Source organism: Periplaneta americana, chromosome 5 (assembly GCF_040183065.1).
Source record: "Periplaneta americana isolate PAMFEO1 chromosome 5, P.americana_PAMFEO1_priV1, whole genome shotgun sequence".
NCBI lineage: Eukaryota > Metazoa > Arthropoda > Insecta > Blattodea > Blattidae > Periplaneta > Periplaneta americana.
Window position 1 is genome coordinate 57780833 of NC_091121.1, and position 20809 is coordinate 57801641.

General features: G+C 35.8%; 1 protein-coding gene across 1 annotated transcript; it reads left to right on the plus strand.

Moving 5' to 3' along the window:
* Positions 1-727: 727 nt before the first annotated feature.
* LOC138700489 (protein takeout-like) lies at positions 728-15681 on the plus strand. Its single transcript, XM_069827095.1, has 3 exons — positions 728-1013; positions 5930-6079; positions 13338-15681. The coding sequence occupies exons 1-3, from the start codon at positions 842-844 to the stop codon at positions 13496-13498; spliced, it is 483 nt and encodes a 160-aa protein (XP_069683196.1). The 5' UTR covers positions 728-841; the 3' UTR covers positions 13499-15681.
* Positions 15682-20809: the final 5128 nt, after the last annotated feature.

The following is a 20809-nucleotide window of genomic DNA, read 5'->3' on the forward strand; positions in this document are numbered from 1 at the left end:
TGTCTATATTTTGCATTTATTATTATCTCTTAATCTCTTTTTTCAGGTGAAACAATTACAAAACACACAACATCAACTAAGAAAACTAATTTGAACTTACGACAATTCCCAGCCATGATTACTCCAAATATTTTATTATCTTCATTATAAAATTAAATTTTAACATTGACTAATTTAATCACTGTATATCAATTGCAAAGTAGTCATCAGCGTCAAACAACATTCATTCAAATGCCAACGACCTTTCTAAGCGAAATAATTACAAAACACAAGAACATTAACTACGCATACTATCTTGTAACTTACGACAACTTTCAGCCATGATTACTTTAAATATTTTATTATCATCATTTTAAAATTAATATCATTGACAAATTTTAAACATTGTATATTAATTGTAACATGAGCTATATGTATAAAATAAAATATTCGTCCAGTCTAAGTTCAAATTCAAAGATTATCTCAATATTCATCCTGTTTCATGTTATATCTACATAAAGCTCATGAAGTTCATGTACCACATATATTGTTCTCTATTTTCCTTGTAATTTGCATAATATGTTATCATAGGTCCAGATAATATGTTTTGTTGTATCTGAAGATGCCCTAAACGGCGAAAACGTTCATATATTGTTATTAAATAGCAAATAAACATTTGCAAGTTCATATGCCTTAAGATTGAAATTCATTAAATACTTATTAACAAACCTGTAAAGCACATTTGCAAACGGTAGGCCTACCATGTAATCACACGCTGCAAAAGTATTCATAGATTATTATATGTTAATTTGAAACACTAGTCACTTTCAACCTTCCAAGGATCCAACCTTCCCAGACGAAAATGTCAAGAACTCGGCATTCAAAGCAATATGATTTCAGACATGACTTCAATAAGCTCCGCAGTTCATTCCTGCTCACCGTGCCTCAATTGAAGCTGTTGGGTACTTACAACATATCAGGACATATACTTCTGCTGCCAATAAGAGGGACAGGAAACATCAACATCACTCTGGGTAAGAGACTTGCACATGGATTACATAAGACTAATCACAAATGAAGCACTGGTTTCTTCCATGGCATATATATTTATCTACATAACATTAATATATGTCTTGTGTTCGGTACTCGTCGCTGATGAACGGTGACAGAGTATAAACAGTTGTTTAGAAATATACCGGCGATTAGTGAGATTCTTCTTCGAAGGACGAGCAATAAGCTTTTCGGGGGCCTTTTTTATATCGTAAAAATAGTGTGGTATTTAACAATATGAGTCTCACGAAAAAAAATGTTAACTTTGAACTAAGTAGAAAGTTGCAAAAACAAATACTGAATTACTAAGGTGCGTCACATTACAGAATATCGATAGTCCAAAGAGATACTGCAAACAAGACTTTTTTGATAATTAATCTTTCAATACCAGCACCTCTAATATAAAAAATTGATTAATGGCGGGTACTAAACTTATGTCCTTCACCTATTTGAAACCAGTTGCGTAGACCAATTTCCCGAAAGAGTCATTGCTCAGGGTGCGCATTGGAGGCCGGTCTACGCTACACCCGCGATAAGATGAGATGATTATGCAGAATTGTTGGAATCCCACAGGGAAATCGGAGTTCCCGGACAAAACCCCTGTATTACCAGTACCTGGACAACGGGTTTGTCCAACACAAGTTATAATTAGGGGGAACCGGGAATCGAACAGGGTCCTCGGGATTGTAAGTTCAGCACTCTAGCAAGTAGACCACCATGACGCCTAAACAAAAAAAAAATAGTTTCTTAAATTCCTTCTGTGTACAGTGATTCCTCCAGAAATATTGACAGATTCCGTTCAATCAGTTTTGAAGTTGATCGTCTGGGAACGATGTTAATGCAAGTAATATTTTTTGTTTAATTTACTCAGAAATTATTGAAAGAATTAACACATAATGAAGAATTAACGAAAATCAGATACAATGATTTTTCATTATTATGTTTCTTATCTAAAATCCATTGACCCAACACGTGGTTTGTCTCAGAAATTTATATATTAACGATTGTAAATTGAACGTGTTGATTCCACGAATTACTAGAGTGTGTCAATTCACACCTACTATACTTTGATCCCCTTAGTGCCCCCGCTTCGTAACGCCTATGATGTTTTGTTTACAACGACAGTGGCGACAGTGGCGACAGTAGCGCTGAGCGGTCATGTAACATTGAATGCATAATAGGCAACTTATTACGTAGTGTCTACGAAATATTTCACACAAAAGAAAACAGCGCTGAGAAGTATCTACATGAATATATTAATGAACCTAATTGAAACAAACCAAAACGGATACTCCATATTTCTATAAAAAGATTGTTCAGCCATAGCAAATCAACACGAATAATTACGAAATCTTGAATTTGAGATAAATAGCATCATACATTTTAGATCTGGTATATACCATTACGCAGAACATCACACAAATAATCTAGATGGCGCTGTGTATGTTGGATGGAAATAATATTTGTCAGGAGTGAGATAGGAGTAAGATGATTCGTTGGTACACGCTATACGCATCAGTCTCATCTCATTTATCAGCACTCACTTCCGTCCCCCTCGCGTATGTCCATTTTCGGTTTTCCCCTTCAAAATCTTCTAGAGCTCCTTCAGTGGAGCAGCGTAACCCGGAGTGAGACTAGTGGCCAACAGGCTTGGAGCTCACATATTTAGTTTCTTGCAGCCCCGAACCCCTTGCAAGGACGCGTTTTGCGTATCTTTTTAATTTGTCCTCCCAATTCACCTCTTTCAATTCAATTCAATTCAATTCAATCAGCACTCACATGCGGACGCAACCAAAATGATATTAGGTTGTAGTAGGATCAATGAAACGTATCCTGGGCGGCGGAGTCATTTCTCGGGCACCGAGGTAACCCGACCTTACTCCATTGGATTACTGTTTGGGGAGTTAGTTTCAGATAGAAATCTACAAGCGTAAAGTGGAAACAAGGGAGGAACTTCTCGCTCGCATTTTACATGCATGTGCTCAAGTAATGGAATGTCCGAATTTGTTCAGATCAGTAATACATTAGCTGTCTACAAGATCTGCAATTATATAAACGTTTTTTGTCCAGAATGACCAATATTATCACACCTCAAAACATCTACCTTTCCACCTGACTCATCCTGTATAATATTATATCAATTCACGAAATTTAAAATAAAACAAGATGGGATTGTCTCAATGTACAATAAAATATTATTCCAGAGTATCAAAGGAAAACAATTTGCATCTTTTCATTACACACAGGACATGACTGTGTGTCAAAACAATTGAACAAAATTAGGATTTTTTTTGATTACTTTCTCCATTGTGCTGTCCTCAGGAAGAGATGGAACAGAATTATTTTCAGTGATGTCCATTTCTTTTATTGCCAGTGATGTCCATTTTTTTCCTCTACACCCACTGTGTGTAAGAAATATTTGATAGTTGATGGTTTTATTGCCAAGAACTCAGCATTAGTTAAGAAAATAATTTCAGTTTTCAAAAAAATTGCACTATTCTTGGGCAACTACACCAAGTCAAAATTAAAATAAATCCTGTATATATCTTATTTGGAGGAGGGCGACAATATATTTCTTTTGCCCTGGAATGTGAGGGCCCAATGTCCAATTCCAATGTAAACTATTTAACTGCGACTACTCTACACAATTGAAACATATTACGGCAAAAATATAACACTTATGAAACTTTATCCTACAAAACACTGCTTACTTCTAAAACCTCCTAAGAACAATTTTTACCTAATCTTACATTCTGTACGTCTGCTGACAACAATTCTTAAATCTGTAAGTGCTTTTATATTTTATAAACAACAAATGATTAACAGTTGCTAGCTATGGTATAAAAAGAATAAGTTACTTTCCTCTCCTGAACATTTTCCTCAAACACAATCTTGAGGTCTTGCCATGGAAGCAAAGCAACCAAAAGCTGACTGTCGGTTCTACAACATTCCTGACTGCCCATCACATTCCTTCAACTAACAATAACATTAGTACTGCTCCACTAATAATAATAACAGATATATGAAATTAATTAATTACGGTATAAGATTTTTTTGTAATCCTGCCCCTTCAGCCACTTACAAATAGATATTATAAACAAAGAGGGCAATAAAATTTAAAATAGGCATTTATAGGCACTAATACGGTTTCATTTAGTAAATATTCATCTTAAATTGCTTTTTAAATTTAATTCTCACGTGTTACTTTGAAAAAAAAAAGATACCTGTAGACTTTTTATCTAATGTCAGAAGCTTACTGATCAAGGACATACTCCGGCACAAGGGATGGTCTGTATGCATAAGGAGTTTCCCTTAATGCTTTAATATATTAAATTTGCAATTTCACAATCCGTCTTATATATATATATATATATATATATATATATATATATATATATATATATATACACATATATATATACATATATATATATATACAGTGTGCTAAACAAAATATCCAATATTTTAGAAGGTGAGATTATGCATGACAAGAAAAATAGTCTAATAAACATGGACCCTACAACACATTCTTTCTGACATCAGAACACTTGTTTATAGGAGGTGCTCAATGTGACGTCCATTTCCGGCAATGCATTCCACGCCCTACACTACAACAGACTCCCAGTTAAATAATCATACTGTAGTTCACACCCCTGGTATGGAATACTGATACGTCGCAAGATATACTGGTTGCGGATATGAGTGGGGTTCAGCAGAGATGGTGTTGTGAATTTTCGTAATCAGCATTTGTGGGCAAATAAAAATTCCCATGCAGTTGAAGAAATATGGCATCAACACTGATTTTCAATCAACTTATGGGCATGAGTTCTTGGCCATAGATTAATGGACATTACGTGCTACCACAGAGATTAACTGAGGTACCCACCGGCGCGGCTCAGTCGGTTAAGGCGCTTGCCTGCCGGTCTGAAGTTGCGTTCGGGCGCGGGTTCGATTCCCGCTTGGGCTCATTACCTGGTTGGGTTTTTTCCGAGGTTTTCCCCAACCGTCATGTGAATGCAAGCTAATCTATGGCGAATCCTCGGCCTCATTCCGCCAACTATCATCTCGCTATCAACAATCTCATCGACGCTAAATAACCTAGCAGTTGATGCAGCGTCGTTAAATGACCAACCAAAATAAATAAAGAAATTAACTGAGGCTCGTTATCAGGACTTTCTTATTAACGTATTGCCTACCGTGTTGGAGTAAGTGCCATGTCACCAAAGCCTACAGATGTGGTTCATACATGATGGCACACCAGGATATTTTTTGCGCAATGAGCGTGAACACCTGACGCTGATATTTCAGGACCGCTGGATTGGCCTGCTCGTTTCCTAAACCTAAATCCCTTACACTTTTGGTAATGAAGAACAACCAAGTCAATTTCAAAGAGTGCGTAATTCCTAACGCCGAAGGGCAGAGGAATGCATTGCCATGAATGGACGTCACATTGACCACCTCCTATGAACAAGTGTTCAGATCTCAGAAAGTATGTGTTGTAGGACCCTTGTTTATTAGACATTATTTTATTGTTTTGATGCATACTAGCACCTCCTAAAATATTGCATTTCTTTTTTAACACTCTTGGATATTCTTTCTCTCACCCTGAAGTCTCTTGTCGTGTGAAATGATAATACCAATACAATACAAATTTTAAATTTCAAATGGCTAAAGAGAAAGCATTCACAGGATCACACTCTCTGGCATAAAATTATATTAAGGCTATTTTCAATCGGCCAAGTTGTTTCGATATGTTAGTCCTTCGTTCGAGAGCTTATGATTTACTAACATTCATTGTACTAGAACAATTGCTTTTTGTGCTAAATAGATTTTTTTACATCCAAAGAAGTGTATTTTTAAAAATATTCATGCATACCTAAGTATTTTTCTTCTCCAACAGTCGAAACAAACTGCACCGTTCGAAACAATTTCACGATCGAGAAGATTAATGGAGCAAATCACATACAGTTGACGACAGCGACAGTCCACCTGGACTCAAAGAGGATGTACATCTACCTCGAAAACCTCTTCAACGGCGACAAGCGTCTCGGTAAGATAACATTTTCTTCGCTGCAGTTACCGTGATATCAATTATGCATTTTGGAATAGGTGATAACAGTTACACGCACATCATCCAGAGTCAATAGAAGTAGGGAGTTGGATACTACTGAGGTAGTAGTGTAATGCATATTATGATCTCTTCTACTTTCACCAGTAGTAATGGCCCGGTGGAGGCCGTAGCATTACTAGAAGTTTTCAAATCTCGTTTTCACATGAAATTGAACCCAGGACATTCCAGTTCTTATTAAATATCCTCGGCTGATCCTGCTCTTTCTGTCCATATCTTTCCTAGCACGGTTCATAAGTTACTTTCTGTATTTCTAGTCCTGCAGCACTGCTCCTGATTGTGCATTTTTAACTCAGCAATGTATCAACGTATATTTCATAAATCTCCTTCCTTTGTCATTTTTATTATCTCTTACTGTGACGTATATTTTCTTTCCTCATACGTTTCTCAAAATAACTTACCTTTTCAACAACTAACTGTCATATACGAAAAAGTACTGTGATGCTGTAAAACATAAGTTTTCATGAAAATGCAGTAGGGAAGACAGGGATGCTTGATACACATGAATAAAAAATGAATATTGTGGCCTTAAGTAAGCTTCCTGTAGCTTTCTTTACACAACTACTTAGTTACACAGAGCTTATTGATAACATTAACAAAATACACAATTTAGAAACTTTTTTAACTCAAGAAAAATAATCAATTTATATCTGTATGTAAATTGTATGTCCTCCCTATCAAGGGGATAGGTGATACACTCCTTGGGGTATATCACACAGTTAATTTATATTCAAAATTTAAGTGAATTTTGGTTTACAATGCTATTGGTGCATATTAAAAAGGTATTTCAGAATTGTGCAATCGATTAAGAAAACATTTTTGCTAAAACTAATCACAATACATTTTAATATCTCACAACATCTATTCTACAGACAGCCCTTCAAAACTTTCATTTAAATAAAAACAAATGAAACTTCACTTTTATCTATAAATGTGGGTAGTGAAAGTATAGTATCAATTTGAGAACTGTCAATCACAGAAATATCTTCTTTTGTGGTCATTTTAATTTTCTGCCACTTATGTGTCACGAGAATTTCACAGACAATTCTTCTACAGGTACTGACACTAAAAAGCATCCAACAAATCTACCAAATTTTTTTTATCTTTGCACGAAAATACGACCCAATCACTTACTTCCACCTTCCCTTTTTAATGGTTCTTCAGTTCATTCCAAAAAGTTAGAACCACTCGTATCGACTTCATTGCACTCATCTGAACTTGTGTCATTTTTTTTTAGGAAATTTCAGCAAGTGACGCAACCAATTCATTTTTCTCTTCCTGATCAGTTTCACCATCTTCTTTCTTCACTCATTCTTTCCAACACAGCTTTATTTCTTACTTTGTCTATTTCACATGTTCCATTCTTCTCCATATCCTCATTTCAAATGTTTCCAGTCACTTCACTTCGTCGTAATGTCCTTGTCTCTGTCCCATATAATGCCATGCTCCACACAAAGCACTTCACTAGTCTCTTATTTCTTTTACCAGAGGTCTGCATAAGCTGCTCCTTTTTCTATTAAAAGCTTACTTTGCCATTGCTATCCTCCTTTTGACTTCCTGGTAGCAACTCATGCTAGCCCCTACTGCTTGTAGGTCATCCAACATATTTGAAGCTGTCCACTTGCTCTACTGCCTCATTTAATATTCACACGTGTACCATGGTTTTCGACTGTTTGTAGGAGAGGTAATAATGCAAATGCACTTTCTATACTGGGATGACATATACAAGCATCGCATATCTCCTCTTCACTTGCATCATGCATCCCCATGCAATACACGAACATTATACTCTTACTCGAAAAGGGATTAGAACAATCACGGTGTCATTGTTGCAGGACATAATTACTTAAAGGTATCTTGACTGCAATCCCAAAAAGTGATTACTGAAAAATCTTATCCATATTAATGGGAAATGAGTAGGAATATTTTACGTAATATTTACTTTGATCATCACGATTGCAATTCTAGCTCTAGATCAAATTCTTCAACACCACACTTGCTACAAAAGACAATAAAACATCAATGGGAAGTGATTGTTAGAACATATGAATCACGGAACAGTAATGTCAACAATCTGGCCAAAATTTATCATGTATCATATTTGCCTATGTATCAAATATCACTAGTCTCCCCTACACATTCCTCGTTGGACTGTTAATATATATATTTTTTTTGCGTACTCCCCTATCTATCCATTCATTCATGTGCAGTGATTCCTCCTGAAGTATTGGCAATATTTTGTATATTTCTGAACAAATTCAATAGGGAATTAAAATAGCACTTTCAACGCAAAAATTTATACATTTCTGCTGAAAAACAACGCATCAGAGTGCTATGCTCTAAATCGGCTCTCGTGGTTCAGTTCAACATATCGTGTCCTTCATAAGAAAACGTAATAAAAGCAACTGTATTCATTTCAGTACAAATATTCATTCATCTTGAATGAAAATAATGCATAACAGACATATCCTCAAACTCAGGTCTAACCTTATCCTCTGTTTAATACTCCTTCTGTCCCAAATATTGGTTTTAGATATCCCTCATTTATTTGATTCCACAATATGGTATGGATATTACATTACACATTGTGATACATAGTATGTTCCAATGTAATTAGTCATACCTTGAATATTAATAGGATTGCATTTAATAATGTCTTGGTACTTTATCCTAACAACAATGCGTATATATTAATCAAAAATATTTTCTCTCCATAATTTAATAAATCAAATAACATCCTGATACCTTACTTTTATAAAACATACATAAGTAACAATGACAAAAATATTTACTCCATAATTTAATACATTTAAAGTTATACTCCTATTAATATTACGTTGAGCAAGTTGCATTGTGGTGTATTTTCACTTCACTAACGCTGATTGTATCACCTTTATAGCCTCTTGAGTGCATTGTTGTGTATCGGGAAACACTACTGACCGTCTTTCTTCATTCTTCCCCATATGAGGCAGCTTGTATGAATTACTTCTTTCCTTCTTCATGGAGTACACCATGCATTACTGCAAAGTGAGAAAGACCTTAGTGAAATAGAACCACTTCTCGTCAATGTGCACATAATTGTACATAACCCTGAATTTACCATTAGCTTCCACCATAGTTAACATAATGATAGACATTCGCGTTTCTTATCTTAAGTGAAAAGAGGTTTTAGTGTGGATGAAACTCTCTTGATTGTTTTGCGCTCTTTGAAATACCGAAACAGAGTTGTTTCAATAGCACATTGCAAATATCGAATTATCCCACGTTTCTGTAAAGGAATTACCTTTATTTTACTCAATTCTACAGAATAGATTTCGAGAATGCGACCATAATTTCCTCTCTTCTCAGAGCACAACTTGCCTTTGTCATACTGTTGTTTCGCTCAGTGTCAAATTCAGGATATAGTCAGTAATGTTACTAGACACTTATCAGCTGCTTTCTTAATAGCAACGCTCTGCAAACGTCCACTTTTTTTGTATTGCAGCAGGAACTGCAGAATAGCATTACTGCATTCACTTGTCACACGACACTAAAGTAATCATATGTAAAATATTGGAACTCACAGTATCTACACGAATAAATCTGTAAAGTATTAGGAAACATGTACCTACACAAATTAATCTCTAATCACGAATCAACCTGTAAATTATTAGGGTTCAACGGTACCTGAATACCTGAACGAATTAATCTCTATAAAGTATTAGTACTTATAATTACCAACATGAATCAATGTGTTAAATATTTAGTCTCGCAGATACCTACATTAATCAATTATTTAATATTAGGACTAGCATATACCTACACGTTTCAAGTTATGATGTATTACGTCTGACAAATATCAACACAATCTGTGAAGTATTAAGGCTCATAGATACCAATATGACAAATATTAATTTTAGAAGATACTTGCACACATCAATCTGCAAAGTATCGGAATTGATATTACCGACAAGAATCAATCCGAAAATTATTAACCCCAAAAAGTACCTGAACATACAAATCCGTAAAGCATTAGGGCTCATAGGTACACACACGAATTAATCTGTGAAATATTAAGGGTAGCAGGTACCTACATATACCAAACTGTAAATATTACGATAAGTACCATCAAAAATCAATCTGCAAAATATTAAGGCCAACAAGTCCTTACACAAATCAAACTGTAATATATAGCCTATTATACTTACCAGGTATCTATACGAATCAATCTGTAAAATATCAGAGCTAGCAAGTACTTACAGATCAATCTCTAATATACACATACATTCGAAGTGCCTACACGAATCGATGTCTAAAATATTGCGGCTAGAAAGTACGAATAAATCTGAAATACTTACTACACTTTGCAGGTACATTATTCGAATCAGCATGTAAAATATTAGGGCTAGAAACTACTAACACGAATCAATCTCTAATATATATTAAACTTCGGAGGTACCTACGAGGGCTTTTTGAGAAGTTCACAGCCTAACATAGAAATTATATAGGATTATTCTCCAACAATCTATATTTCTCAACATAATCGCTCTTGAGATTCACCTTGGGATTGACACATTTGGTCCATTGGTGCTACAATGCTGCTATATCCTCCTTTGTAAACAGATTCCTAGAGGTCTGCAAAAAAATTAAAGCCTTCTGCTGCTGCAATAACCTCTTCATTTGACGAACATTTCTTTCCAGCCAAGTGAGTTTTAAGCTTTGGGAAAAAATATATATATGAGAGTGCGTGATCTGGTGAGTGTGGGGGAGGGGGGACACGATAAAAAAATTTAAACGGTAGTTCATGTAGTTTAGCAACGGCAATTGCAGACATGTGAGAGGGTGAATTGTCGTAATGAAACAACATTTTTTTTCTTGGAAATACCAGGCCTCTTCTCGCGAATTTTCCCTTTCAGTTGCTGCAGGAGATTTCAATAAAATTCTTCGGTTATTGTTCTTCCCTTTGCTAGACCGTCATTCTTGATTACCCCCTTACAATTCCAAAACCAGGACGCCACGACTTTCCCAGATAACTGAACTGCTTTCAATTGAATTACAATTAAATTTACTTTCTTTCGAGGTAGAGAATCGCTGTACATCCATTGTTTCCACTTCTTTTTTGTCTTTAATATGTAGTAGTGAATCCAGAAAACGAGTCAAAAAATTGGGCGTATTTTTCTGGAATCGAGCCATACAATCAATGGAAATTTGACATCGGAAGTCCTTTTTCTTCCGGTGTTAACAAAAGTAGAACCAACATTAGCGGGGAATACCTTCGATATGTCCAAGACATTGACCGAGCTGTGTCACACCGTTGAGTTCAGATACGCATAACCTCGCTAATTTCCAGCACTCTACGTCAACATGCACTCAATATCATATTGTGGATATTTTCTACGATATCTTCACAAGTTGCTCTTACTTGACATTCACTGTAGGAGACATCTTCGACACTGTATCGATCACATTTAAATAGTGCCGCCCATTATTTCACAGTCGAAAACAATGGAGCGGACTCCCCAAGTACAGCATCCATGCTTCTTTCACTTCTGGTGGACTCATTCCCTTTTTCATGAAATATTTCATGACAGCACGAAGCTCGATAGTTTCCATTCTTTGGAATCTGTTCAGCACACTAATTTCAAAATTAAACTACACAAAATGTAGTCAAAAGAAAAATTTTAGGACTACCAAGTATTCACACAAATCCAATTATAATGTAGATTAAACTTCGCAGATACCCATATGAGTCAATCTGTCAAATATTAGATCTGGCAAGTGTTTAGATAAATAATTACCTACACAACATATAGGTATTACACTTCGCTGATACCCATATGAATCAATACGTAATATTAACATAACCGGTATCCGCCGAGCTAGCTCTGTACTAGCGTGTCTGCCCCCAGACTAGCCGACCCGGTTTCGATTCATGGCGGGATCAGAAATTTTCTTGTAAAATTTCTACCTCGGGACTAGGAGAGATGGCGGTGCACAACTTCTAATCACTAAATTGTGCACCAATATGCTGGGTTAAATGTAAAAAATCTCTAGGCAGTGCATATGAAGGGAAGGCATATGTCCCTGTTGATAGTGATTCGTCGGTCGGAAGGGAACGTTAAGCCTGACGGCCTCCTTGGTGCTATTCGACAGGACTAGACTACCTGCCGGCACCGGGTTTCCCTTCTCCCTTCCCCACCTTCATCATCATTTTCACCCATTCCCTATACTACAATTACACGAACACTTAACATACACTCACCCTATTACACGACATAACTCTTCTCAGATACACATCATGCATAATGTGGCCCGCCCAAGTGGTTTGCAATTTCAAAATGGGACACAGTCCTGCCATCTATCCGCATTAATTGGATCCCGAATCACGCTATGTGAAATGCTAGATATTAGACACACACCTATTAACATAACAGTTACCCTTAATTCACACTCAAAATATGACAAATACTTCATTTTTCTGCCGAAACTTTACTTTTACTGACTGTAATCTGCAGATATTAAACTTATGCAAAAAAACACCAGGATACAATTGGTCAGAAGATTACCAAACTAAACAGTGGAATACTCTCCAAATTTAAGAGGGAACCAGGGCCCACAAGTAAACAAATTGACGGATGAATAAGTCCAGAAGAAGTTAATGGTCCACACCTGTGTAGTAACGGTCAACGCGTCTGGCCGCGAAACCAGGTGGCCCTGGTTCGAATCCCGGTCGAGGCAAGTTACCTGGTTGAGATTTTTCCGGGGTTTTCCCTCAACCCAATACGAGCAAATGCGAGGTAACTTTCGGTGCTGGACCCCGGACTCATTTCACCGGCATTATCACCTCCATTTCATTCAGACGGTATATAACCTAGATGTTGATACAGCGTCGTAAAATAAACCAATAAAATAAAAAAAAAGTTAATGTCCTATGTTCTTTAAATCGAAATGATGATTTTATTTTCTCTAGATACAAAGGTATCACAATTAAAAAGTTTTATATCTATGAATTGTACCACTGTGCTGTTCATATTTATTGAGAGTATGAAACATTTCCTTCCAGACACCATCTCTCACCTTTAGCTGTGACTCAGGAGACAAGTTTTTATAATTGGAAACAGTAGAAGTAAACGTTGACTGTTATGTCTCATAGCCTTTCACTTTCAAACAGTTAAGTGAATTGAAGTTTCATTATTTGCAGGTGACGAAATGAACAAACTTCTGGACGAGAATTGGAAAGAGGTCTTCGACGAGATCACGCCACACTTATCTGCATCATTGTTACAAATGTTTAGAGGAATGGCAAATGGTATTAGTAAACAATTCCCGCTTGATATACTAATTCCAGAAACTCTGTCGTAACTGGTTCAAATCCATTTCCAATGGAATCTCTAGTTTATTTGACATTTCAATGATGACAGTGAAATAGGGTAAACAATGTATTTACGGAGGAAGAGTATGCATATTAAATTCCTCTTTTAATTTTAAAGTAACATTTTAACATTTGTTGAAGTTTCTATAACACACTACACAGCGGTAAAACTTTCAACAATCTATTCGTATATATATAATTTGAACTGGCAATGGAAATTACGGGAAAACGGCTGAACGGATTTTAATAAATGGACCCTCATTTTGAAGCTTGGAACCCAACGTTTTTCAGAAAAATAGTAATTTTTAGTGGAATGTCAATTTTCCTACATTATTTTCCTATTTTCCAAAATCCATCTGTCGACAGTTTTGAGAAATAGGTAATGGCCCTTTCAGAATAAAACAAAACAAAACACAAACATACTACAATAAACGATATCACACAAAGCCTATGACCTGCAGGATTGCTGACAGAATTATTTAGATTTCAGATGGCTGACATAATGCCAATATGTCGATCTTCATTTGCGTAACTTTTTCTGAACGTTTCTGTAATATTATTTAAAACTTCAAGACTTATTAAAAAGAAGATTCTCTGGTGTGTAATTTTCTGAGTACAGCTGTCTGTGTATTGGATATAAAAAATTGCAAAACTTAAGAATGTTTGATGACATTATTACCATTAAAAGTGAAATATCATTATAGTGAATGCCATGATGTATTTGTCACCAATTATACAGATTAATGCTTTATTGATTATATGAAAGTGAAACCTTTTGAGATTATACGAGTAGGCGTAGAGCATATCTGAAGTTAGATCTTCATTTCTATAATATTTACTGTGTGACGACTATATAGTAGTCTATACAAAACTTACGTATGATAACAATGTTGTTATTAAATTGAAATATTTTTATAGTTATTAATCAAGTGGTATGGGTCTTTTCCATATATTTAATGGTGGTGTGGTATAGATATTTAAAGCTGAAAGTTAGAATTTATAAAACAGTTATAGTACCGGTTGGTCTTTATGGTTGTGAAACTTGGATTTTCACCTTGAGAGAGGAACAGAGATTAAGGATGTTCGAAAGTAAAATGCTTAGGAAAATATTTTGGGCTATGTGGCATGAAGTCATAGGAGAATGGAGAAAGTTACACAACGCAGAACCACACGCATTGTATTCTTCGCCTAACATAATTAGAAATATTAAATCCAGACATTTGAGATGGCAGAGCATGTAGCACGTATGGGTTAATCTAGAAATGGTATAGAGTGTTAGTTGGAACACCTGAAGGGAAAACAGCTTGAGGGAGGCAGACGCAGATGGGAGGATCACTATTAAAATCGATTTGAGTGATGTGGGATGTGATGGTAGAGACTGGATTAATCTTGCTTAGGATAGGGACCGATAGTGGGCTTATGTGAGGGCGGCAATGAACCTCCGGGTTCCTTAAAAGCCATTTGTAAGCAAGTGATATAGATATTTATATGTCTGATTCTCTTTAGTATTGTCTAGAGGAAGCGCAAAAATTATAATGCCTAAGGAAAGACCAAAAGGTATTACCTTCTGATAATGCCTACAAAATGTTGTAGTGTCCCGATCACTTTAGCAAGATCTCTCAGCAGGATAAAATGATTCTACACTCTACATTGCAAGGTAGTTCACGAAACATGAAGCAGCTATAGGCCTACGAAGACGCTAGGCCTATGTCTATTGTTCGAAAGCATGGCAAACCTGATATTTTCTTAACTCTCACAATCCGCAATAACCTGAAATAGCTACGGCTTCTCTCCAATATGAAAAACTGACTGATCGTCCTGACATTGTTACTGGCGTTTTCGCATTCAAACTCAAGATCTGAAGATGTAATAGTAATAGTATAGGTTCAAGAAAAAGTATTTAGCATAAAGAAAACCATTCAAAGGGGCATGTTCCTTTACTATGGAAGCAAATAGCTTCCAAAATATCTGGCATTCTTCATTGGAAATAAATTTGAAAATTTTTAATTTTAATTGTAATGAACTTAGTTTGCAGCATTTGCTGCACAAGCCACTAGTCCTTATGGAATTTTGTAAATTATAAGAAAAGCTATGTAAGCTGTGAAATGTTCGTTATCGGTTGTAATAACTGTAAATGGCTAAAATACAATAATATGAATAATAATAATGTGGGACAAGGAGACATATGTAGTACTATAAATTGTAAGAAAAATAGGTTAGAGTTATCCTTCTTCCAAAAGATCCAGGAAGGTGAGTTTATAAAATATAATATAATATAATATAGTATAATATAATATATACTTTATGAAAATTATATATAAACCCTATATATTTCATATTTCAATAGTGGTAGGAAGGTGTTAATTTTTCCAAAAGAACACAATATCGGAAGTACAATACGATTTATCGTTTGCTAAGGAAAGGGTCTGTAATGAGGCGATAGTAGCGATCCTGGTGGTTAGTAACTATCTATGGATGCATATTTGCAAAATATTAAACTTCGTGACTGTATATAGTAGACTGTGCATCAACTATACCCCAGACGGTGTTGCGAAGTTTACCCGAGGATGAATATTCCGTTAACCCTCAATTATCGATTAGTACGCACATCCTATCTTCCTCTGAAACGACGAGTGAAGCGTGCATTAAAACTTTGATTTTGACCGCAATGAGAGTACGACCAGTTTTGCTTCGGACGACGACAGTACCATTTCATCGTTCTCTTGTACGTTCCAATTCTCTCAGCAATTTATTCAACAATTAGTACGACTCCATCCTTAAAACGTGCTCCATATCTTTTCATACCAGAGAACATTGGAACTGCATGACAGTCATTCGGAAATAATGGCTTCGTATAAAGGATGTCTCTATATTAGACAAACACATTATTTTGGGATCGAATACATAATCATTTTAAAACAATTTTTGTTAATGAACAAATGGGCTGCTGTGTATTGGATTGGAACTGTCCTTTTAACACTGTAGTAAAAAACCTTTTACTTTTCCTTTTTATGTTTTTCTATATTCTGGGGTCAAATGAACACCTGTAAAATTAACGACTTGCTTATTACATTAATTTATTTTCAAACAATTCATTAACACAACCTCGTTCCGTAAGGTCGTTCAATTAATGACATAAAACCTTACTGCACTGAAATGAAGCGTCGCAGCCCATTTGTTCCTTAACAAAATATCCATGATACAAGTTCATAAATGCAGTATGTTCTCTTATTGGCGCGAGTGTAAAGTTCATGAAACAAGGTGAAGACGACTTTCACAAACAGATGAGGGCCAAAAAAATACTTTTACTAAAGTGTATCATACAATGTTTTTTCAACACCACAAATTTATATTAAATAAATATTTCAAGTTCAACAAGTTATTGAATAACAATTTCATAGCCGTCTAAACTCAGAACCATTAAGAAGTAAGTATCAATGGAATGACAGCCTGTTTTATTCATGATTTTTTTATTATTTTTACGTAGGTTATTTTACGACGCTTTATCAATATCTTGGTTATGTAGCGTTTGAAAGAGGTAAAGGTGATAATGCCGGTGAAATGAGTCCGGGGTACACACCCGAAAGTTACCCAGCATTTGCTCATATTGGCTTGAGGGAAAATCCCGGAAAAACGTCAACTAGGTAAATTGCCCCGACCGGCAATCGAACCCGGGTCACCTGGTTTCGCTGCCAGACGGGCTAGCCGTTACTCCACAGGTGTGAACTTATTACTTATCACGAATTCATGGCCGTCTAAAGCGGTCATGGCCGTCTAAAGCGGTTAAGAACCGTTAAATCCTGCACCTTTTTTTCAGTGAGTTTTACGAATACAAAAAATGTAACTGTGCAGTTACTTTTTTACTCACTATTACAAATTATGTGAAAACATTACTTTTAAATTTGCATATAACAGTAAGAGGGTACATATTTTAAGAAGAAATTATGTAGGGAGCTTCATTTTTTGTGTCGATTTTTAATAAAGTAATGCTAAAAAGAGAGTATTATGAAAATGGTTTTGCTACCGGTTATGCTAGAAAATAATTGTTTATTTCAATATTATTGTTATTATTATTATTATTATTATTATTATTATTATTATTATTATTATTATTATTATCATCATTATTATTATTATTATAAATTACTCACATTATTACTTATAATTTTGTAAAATTACTTGAAATTCTTACATTAACATAAGAATAGTTCACGCAAAATTTCAATTTCGTAACATTTGTTTCTCAGATGTGTACACTATGCCAGTCGACTATACATGATTAACAGTAATATTTTCTTCTGCATCTTATCTTTGCTTCCCAAACGCTATAACTATAATATATGCGAGTGTACCCTTGAAGGCTGAACACGACTTGGTGCTTTGGACGGCTGCGGCTGTGGAGAAAGCGGGGGTGCAAAAATGTTCCACAATTACATCACTGCTACCGAGCGAGGGGTGAGATTTTAGTCAATGACGTAAATACAGTTTAGCAAACATTACCAAAAATAAATCTTCAAAATAAATACCAATTAATAATAATATTTATTATTTTCAAAAATTTAATAAATAAGGGGATATAATTTTTATAGGGCCTATGTTCAATATTACTATTTACCATATATTTTTTTCCATAGATATGCGTTTAGTATTAAAACCGATTTACAGTGTCTAAGCACCGTGTACCTACTATGAACAATATCCTGTTAACGGCCCTGCCAAGTTGCAGTAACTGCTACATAAAATTACGTTTATCCTAAATGTATTTTAATTAAACAAGTTCTAAAGAAAACTATTAATATTTTGCATAAAAATATTATAAAAACATTTATACAATTTTAAACTCGAAGTTTCACTACAAAATGAGATACATAATTCAGCTTTCAGTACAGGACAACGAATCAGCCATAACCTCGTATTTTCCTGCCAATTATTTCGTCTCCCACTTTGTACAATTCTGATTAAAAAAAAAGGCCAAATGACAGTCAGATCTCGCTACGTTACGTCCTCAAGGCACTCCATCGTCTGAAGGCAGCTAAACTTTTATCTTAGTCTCTTGTTAGCTGGTGTTTGTAAGACAAGTAGAAAGGTGCGAGTGTTTTTTCCTGTAACTGGAGAAGATATATTTTCTTATACTGGACAGTAGCTTTACTTTTATTCCAATATTCATCTGACTAGCCCTACTTGGAACCATTCCTCACAGAATTCTAAAATTGCGCCTGAAGTGATGTATATAGACTGCAACTATGGCTGGATTGCCGAAAAACTTCGAAAAGTTGGAAACTCTCTGAGTTTCACTCATGGAATCGACGGATAGCATGTGACGAAAAAAAATAAATTCAGTGCTGTCCGTGGAAATGCAGGTAAGCAAGTAGTGAGAAAAGTATAAGCAGTCCTTCAGAGAAATCGTAATTACGCTCGTTTATTTACTATTAGCCACATCCTCAGTGGAGGATCGCGGTGCCCACCAGAACACTTTTCTGTTAGCCACATTATTTTGTTTAAATATGCACAGTAACCTCGTGCAATGTTCAGAGTTTGTCTTCCCTTTATAAGAACATAATACCCAATGGCCAACAGAACTTAGCTCCTGAAAATATGGATAACTAGCTTGTGGCACACTGTGATACATGCCCTGATTAACTTTAGAATCGCACTGAAAACTATACTATGCTTACTTACAAATGGCTTTTAAGGTACCCGCAGGTTCATTGCCGCCCTCACATAAGCCCGCCATCGGTCCCTATCCTGTGCAAGATTAATCTAGCCTCTATCATCATAGCCCACCTCCCTCAAATCCATTTTAATATTATCCTCCCATCTACGTCTCGGCCTCCGTAAAGTAAATCCATGGCGCTACAGCCCATGAAGGGCCAAGATCGACCAAGACAACCAGAATGGAGGTATCGTGTGGTTAGCACGATGAACCCCCCAACCGTTATACCTGGTTTGCGAAACCGGATTTTTGCTACCTATCGTAGCTCCCCAAGTGTATGATGATGCTGGGTGAGCACCGCTCCCATACACTGCCCGAAATTTCATGAGAACTAGCGCGCATTCCGTAACGTGAGTTCCAGGCAGAATGCCTTAGACCAGCGTTTCTCAAACTTTTTTGAAGTGGGGACCACTTTTTTAAGTCAGTACAGTTCCGCGGACCACCTTATTCATGCTCCCTTCGAAAGCAAATTTAATCATTTTTGTAGCATATTTTAACACCACTATAACTTACTTAAATTTTAAAATAAAGTTAATTAATTAATTTAATTTAATTAATTTTATATCAGTATTAACTAATTAAGCTAATGTTAATAGAAGAAAATTCATTTTTGTTTCTTTAATAATTCAAGGCTATTAGAGTTTGGATAATCTTTAAGTTATTAACTAAAAATAAAACAAATGTTTGTACTCAAAGTAATGAGATGGATAAGCCTGCCGACTCTTGCACAGTTGTTCTATATTTGGACTATGGTAGTAGCCTAAGCTTAAGTCGGAGATCTCACATACATCGAGTCGGTTTCGGTAGTCTACTTTGTTTTTATTAGAGTTAGTGATGAAAACCCTGTCTCATACAGATACGTAGAAACAAACTGATTTATAATCTCTAAAGCAACATTATACAGTTCACTGTATTCTTTTTTCACTTGTGATGAGGTCCAGAAATTAACCATACATTCCGCTTGGAATTTAATTTTAAGTCCGTTCTCATTCGATAGTTCAACTGTTCTAATTTCACTCAATGAAAGTTTGTTTGTTTCAATATCGCAGAGAAAGTGACCACGAACCCATGAAAATTCGTCATATTTACTTGAAAAATAAGTTTCAAATTGTGACCTCAGAGTTGTATTATTGGTGTACGATGTACAGTACGTGACCTTTTCAATCTGCAGACTGCGTGTCGGCAAAACTGTTAAGAAAGTCATAATACGTGAAAAGTTTCGGTCCTTTGTTATGAATTCGGGTGGTCCCTGGCTGGGTTACAGGCGCGGCGTCAGATGTGCAGAAAAAAGATGGCCAGAAATACCACGTTCATAGTGCTTAAAGTTCTTCTTTTGTTATTGAGAGTAGAGTGGGAAGTCGGTAGACGGGTAGGGTACTACATTTCATAAAATGTCAGTACTGGGAGAAAAAGTGAAAGGCGATTGCCATGTGTCATTTCCAAACTCTGAGATTTTCAGCTATAGAGTGATACCCAATTCGTTTTAATTTTATTTTTCTTCTGCCTTTTATGAAGGACCACAAGGGCAGACCTCGAGGACCACAGGTGGTCCGCGGACCATAGTTCGAGAAACGCTGCCTTAGACCAC

Bases quoted from the DNA above. Each gene is read 5' to 3' on its own strand.
- LOC138700489 (XM_069827095.1), top strand. From the start codon at position 842: ATGTCAAGAACTCGGCATTCAAAGCAATATGATTTCAGACATGACTTC. The intron at 1,014-5,929 runs GTAAGAGACTTG...CTTCTCCAACAG, and splicing joins AAACATCAACATCACTCTGG to TCGAAACAAACTGCACCGTT. The intron at 6,080-13,337 runs GTAAGATAACAT...CATTATTTGCAG, and splicing joins CAACGGCGACAAGCGTCTCG to GTGACGAAATGAACAAACTT.